Below are 5,615 nucleotides of genomic sequence, written 5' to 3'. Positions count from 1 at the left end.
CGTTTTTGTTTTTGTTTCTTTATTTTATTTTGTGTTTTTTGTTCCTTGCTCCCCCTCCTTCCGTACGTTGAGTTCATTTTCATTTAGTTTCTCATCCGCTTCTGCTGTTGTTGTTTTTCTTCTTTGTTTGTATTCTTTGGTGTGAGCTTTGTAATCTCACTTGAAGTAATTCCAATTGTGGCTCCTCTCTGTGATTCATCATGTTCTTTGCATTTGGCAACTAGACTAAATCAAATGAGAGAAACAAGCAAAACCATTAAATTCACTGCTGCACATCTCTTGATTAGCCACATTTCCTCATTAGACAAGAGAGCCTTGCTGTGTATTCAACAGAAAATCTATTGAAGACAACCATGAAATGCTATTTCTACGAGCAGCCTCTAATTTAAGAATGCAACAATGTGCTATTGTGAATAGAAAGTGTTTCTTATCACAAAACTCTGCTCCGTAATTTTAAAATTGGTTTTGCTATACGTCTCTGAATTCACAGACTCATATCCAGCGTGTGGTTGTTTTCCGGGTCCTTTTCATGGCTCTCAAATGCAATGTCCCCTTCAGCAGCGCCTGTTCCATCATTGCCCTTTTAACGAGGTGATATCCAGACACATGGGAGCAGATGTTGCAAAGAAAACACATTTTGACGTGATTGTGATCGATGCTCACCTCCTACCATATCCACTGCATAATTTGGCGGATGGCATCAGGATAACAACCTGCATTATGTGGAGACAGCTGTCGCCATGGCGCCCGGGCAGCCATTGCATTGGCTCCTGCCTCCTTTTAGGCAGAGGCGGGTAAGCCAATTAGAGTGATTTACAACTTGTGTCGTCACCACCTTGAAACCTGTGTCTCGGTCCAGCTCAAGAAGAACACATGGCCGCCTTGGTGGCAATAAGGATGACATACTGACGAGAGTTGTTTATGAGTGAAATGTAATGTAATTCTGCTCCAGACGGGAGATCGTGTTGTTCTTTAAGTAAAGTTAACATGATTGTGTTGCTCTCTGTGTGGTTGTTGATATCTTTTTTGTTATATTCTGATATTAAAACATGTACCTGTCTGAGGATATCTATCCTTCAAATTCAATTTTAACTGCAGAGAATGTGATCAAATCTTTGAACGTATCTTTTGATTCTAAATATCCACAGAAAAACATCCATGCGCCACATACCTATACCTATATGTAAAATTATAATTTCACTGTGTATGTTTCAAGTCACAGTTTTATATTTGCATGCATAATGCTTTATAGCCATAGACAGTAGATGTGTCTCTTTTTTTGACATCATTATTGAGTTCTGCAAACATTTGTTACCCGTGTGTCATTAGTATGTGACCACATATTCCTTTGTAAATTCCTTTGACAGAAACATGCATTACCAATGAGGACAGTGCTGTCTGATTTAAAACGTGAAAACCCGAACGGTGTAAATGAGCAGCGGCAGTCGGTATGACGGTTTTTGCGGTAATGAATCCGATGAAATGTTGAGGCAGATGGAAATGGGGAGATGGCAAGACCGTGAAAAACAGGACGAGGACTTGTGATTGACTGTCACGAGTAATCCGAGCAAGCTTTGAAGTGTAAAATGTTGATGGGGATACAGTTTGAATGTATTTGCACTTCCATCAACAGCTTGAGAGGTCACAGGAACAGCACATCAAGGCTCACATATACAGACAGATAGACAGAGTATACTATAGCATCAGACTGCCACTCTTTCTTGTTGTGGCCGCCAGAAAGAGACTTGTTAGTTAAAATACTGGAACGGAAAGCTTCAGTCACTAATTAGGCTTATGGACATATGGTTATAGTCTAGAACTGCAAAGTACATGTACTCTGGGAGTAAATACAGTACATTGTTTTAGAGCAATCTTTATCCAAGTGTTGAACAATTCTGAATGTATCTACAGTAGATTAGAAACGAAATAAGATACAACAACACTACTAAACATGTGGGATAACAAAGACACTATGTTAATGAATTATATAACCTAATGGTTGCTACGACATTAATGTGAGGATTTTGCCTCTTTCTTGGCCCATCGAGAAAATACATACATGCAGCCCCACCCCCGTCCAGCAGGTGGCGGTAACTAAAAACAATGGCTGCTTGATCGCCGACAACGAAAAAGGATGTCGTCGCTTGCTAATGACACATTTCCCCCCGCGACATTCAACCACTCAATTTAGGCCAGTGAGCTCACGAGTAAACAGCTTTCTGCAGAAGGGCGAGTGAATTATCCTCGAAAATGCTCAAAAAGAAATCAAGTGCCAGTGAAAAGAAAAGGAAACACTCGCAGCCTGAAGAGCGGCACGACGGCAATAAACGCAGAAGTGCAGAATCCAACTTGGAGGTAAAAGATCCAAGCTAACGCTAGTGTCACGCTAGTGTCATGTTTTTATTTCAGAAAGCCAGAGTAGCGTCGACGTATACTATGTTGTCCCAAAGTATACGGATACATTTCCCTAACTTAATGAAGTTGTAATTTTGACTTTTGAGGCATTTGTAACACAGACGTCCCAACGTTTTGCTCCTTCAATATTGTAGCAGTGTTTCTCTTCATTCTTCACAGAATAACATGCAAGTTTTAATTGTATTTTAATGTAATATCGGTTCTGTTTGTCTGCTTTTTAACACATTTCAACCCCTAAACCGTGCGCATTGGTTTCGATGCTGTCAGGGCAGAAAACACTGCGAGCTAGCTTGCTGTTTCGTTAGCCTCTGGGTTTGTTTAGCTAGCTAGTTATTGACGTTAATATATAACTGTTAGTGTTGTTGTACTTTTGGCTTTCCAGCCTTTTTTCAAAGAGAGCTTGGTTATGACAAACAGTCGTTTTTAACATGAGGGGTTGTTTTGATATTAGTAAGCTGTGTCCATGCATGGCAACAATTTACTGAGTCTTATATTTAACAGAACAAAAAATGGGGGTTTACACGTGTATATATATATATATATATATATATATATATATATATATATATATATATATATATATAACGTGAACGTAGGTAAACCTGACATAAACATTCATACAAAAAGGACAAAATGTGAGAAACGCTTCAGTATGACTGACAGAATCACAAACTCTAGCCTCCACAAAACTATGTCAGACAGTTGACGTGAGTGTAGGTTCTCTGGGAAAACCTCTTTCACACTATAACTGGCACAAAGAAGTAAAGATGGTTACACTGTTTACTTTGTCATTCATGTAAAAGTAGCCTAGAACCTATTTGAAGTCACTTGTCAGTAACCCATTAGTTTTTGCAGGACACCAAAGAGGAACTTGCTGACGCAGAGCTGGACAGGGTTGGCAGTGACATTGAGGAGGGCGGACTTGACCTCAGCATGCCGTTCCAGCCGATCACTGCTTATGTCATTGACAAGCGGGAGATGCTGGAGCAGTGTCTCCATGTCCTCGGGGAGAAGAAGCTCCGGAAAATGCTGCCTGATGAACTCAAGGTGATTGTGTTGTTCTGTAAACGCCATGTTATGTCATTGTAAACTCGTGATCTCTGCATGTCTTGCATCCTGTCTTATGACAATGTAAATTATATCAGTTTTTGAAGCCCATGTGTTTCCCGTTGCTAAATAAATTATATAATGACTTGATCAAGGAGCATAACCAGCCGGATAAATTAGCTTAATTTCTCAATGGTTTCAATGCAGCTTTTGACTTCCTTACAAGTTGTTTTCAAGATGTCTGTTCACCACAAACCTAAAAAATATTTTTCTGCTGCCACGCTGTGTTTTTAACTGACATTAGCCTGTGGCTTTATGGACCTCATTTTGGGCTTTTATGGCCATATTTTGGACTGTTGGCTACTTTCCAACAGCAACAGCTTTGGTTGAAAAAGCAACAACACCTTGAGCAGTAGTGATCATTTCATGAAAAGGTTTGTTCCATCTTTTTGTGGGCATTTATCGTATTGTGATGCATATCATTGTTTAATTGTATTTCATTGCAACTGATTGAAAGTCACATTTTAGTTTTTTAGATAATTAAAAAAAATCGCTAGTTGGATAGTAATTATGTATCTATTTTACTGTGTTTCATTGCTGTAAAGATTCTATCTATAGCTATGAATTAGCTATAAAGCTGTATAGTAAAAAAGTTGGAAAGTACCTTCGTTTGTGCCAACTCTAGAAAGGGTATTAATTTCTTGATTGAAAAAGTGATAATGTATATCTAATACTGATAGAGAAGTAATGCCATAGGCTTCTGCTGTTTGCTTGGGAGGCTATCAAAGCAACCCATCCTAAAAGATACCATTGAACACATTATCATTCACAGGACTGTAGTTTAGAGGAAATCCAAAAGATGTGCTGGGAGCAACTGGAGCTGATCTCGGAGAAAAATCTTACGCAGATCTTAGCAGGTAAGACTTAAGACTAGTTTGGAAAATGTTTCACACCTGAATAGTTTTTGGAAAGAAAAATCATTCTAGTGTTGCAAACAAATCATTCACTTAAGATCTTGTTTATAGGGGAAGAACTGACATCTGGGAATAACGACAAAAAAACAGAAGAGACCTCGGAAAGCCAGTGAGTGGTTGCTAACTTATTCTGGGTACAATTTCTGAATAAAAGTAGTTTGTGTTTTCACGTTTTCCTTATACTTTTATGTGTTTATTTCCTTCTTCTTTTTTTAACCCATCAAGGCAAGACAATAATGTGGACTCTACATCTTGCCTCAAAGAAACTGTAAAGGCTGAGGACCCGAAGCTAGGTAATTAATATGTAACGCGCTGAAAGATAATGCCCCAGGCTCTCAACTTCAAACTTCAAAGAGAGAATAAAATCTACAAAAAGGACCATTTTTAGATGTAAAATCTTGGTGTAATGTTCTTTGCAGAGGGCGTTGGTTCCTGCGAGGAGAGTGACGTCCTAAGCATAAACGCAGACACTTACGATAGTGACATAGAGGGACCCAAAGAGGAGCAGACTGTTAAATCTGTGGAAGCGGCAGTGAAGGTAGCGGACAGCAGCAGGGAAGGAGCTGACCCAGTTGTAAACCCAGGCCCGGCAAATCCTGAGCCTCCCGCAGGCTCTCAACCACCGGAAGCAAAGAAAGACATCCTAAGCGACATAGACAAAAGTGTCAGTGAGATTTTAGCTATTTCATCCTCTTCAAGTAAAGCGGAAGCTAAAGAACAGAGTGTACCTCCGCAGTCCACAGATGATAGTTTACCTGTTCAAGGCGGCTCCGTTTCAAGTCGAGCACCTGCAGCGTGTCAGCCTTCAATTCAGCAACTGGAGCTTCTGGAGTTAGAAATGAGGGCGAGGGCCATCAAGGCCCTGATGAAAGCAAGTGATGGAAAAAAGCCATGCGTTGTAAAGAATGTGTAGCGTGCCTTATCTGTTGTTGACTGAATGAAACTCCTGATTTATTGAGTGTACCTTTCAAACCATGTTTACACCATCTAGAATAGATTATTTAATGACAATTAAACACCTCAAGCTGTGCCCTGCATCTACTGAATCAATGTCTTCTGGGATGATCAAGTTATGGGTGTTTCCAGATGTGTTTCTCTCTCTGGTCACTAGATGGCAGTGTTAACCTGCCGTGGCACAGACATGTCTGATGTGCAGAGGCGAGAGCAAGAGAGGATTTA

General features: G+C 39.9%; 1 protein-coding gene across 1 annotated transcript; it reads left to right on the top strand.

Moving 5' to 3' along the window:
* Positions 1-2,250: 2,250 nt before the first annotated feature.
* caap1 (caspase activity and apoptosis inhibitor 1) lies at positions 2,251-5,349 on the top strand (the record flags this gene model as incomplete). Its single annotated transcript, XM_079215126.1, has 6 exons — positions 2,251-2,355; positions 3,271-3,462; positions 4,295-4,379; positions 4,488-4,545; positions 4,662-4,729; positions 4,856-5,349. The coding sequence occupies 6 exons, from the start codon at positions 2,251-2,253 to the stop codon at positions 5,347-5,349; spliced, it is 1,002 nt and encodes a 333-aa protein (XP_079071252.1).
* Between the last annotated feature and the right edge of the window lie 266 nt (positions 5,350-5,615).

Source organism: Taurulus bubalis, assembly GCF_910589615.1.
Source record: "Taurulus bubalis genome assembly, chromosome: 3".
NCBI lineage: Eukaryota > Metazoa > Chordata > Actinopteri > Perciformes > Cottidae > Taurulus > Taurulus bubalis.
The sequence above is the reverse complement of the archived record's forward strand: the minus strand, read 5'-3'. Positions and strand labels throughout refer to the sequence as shown.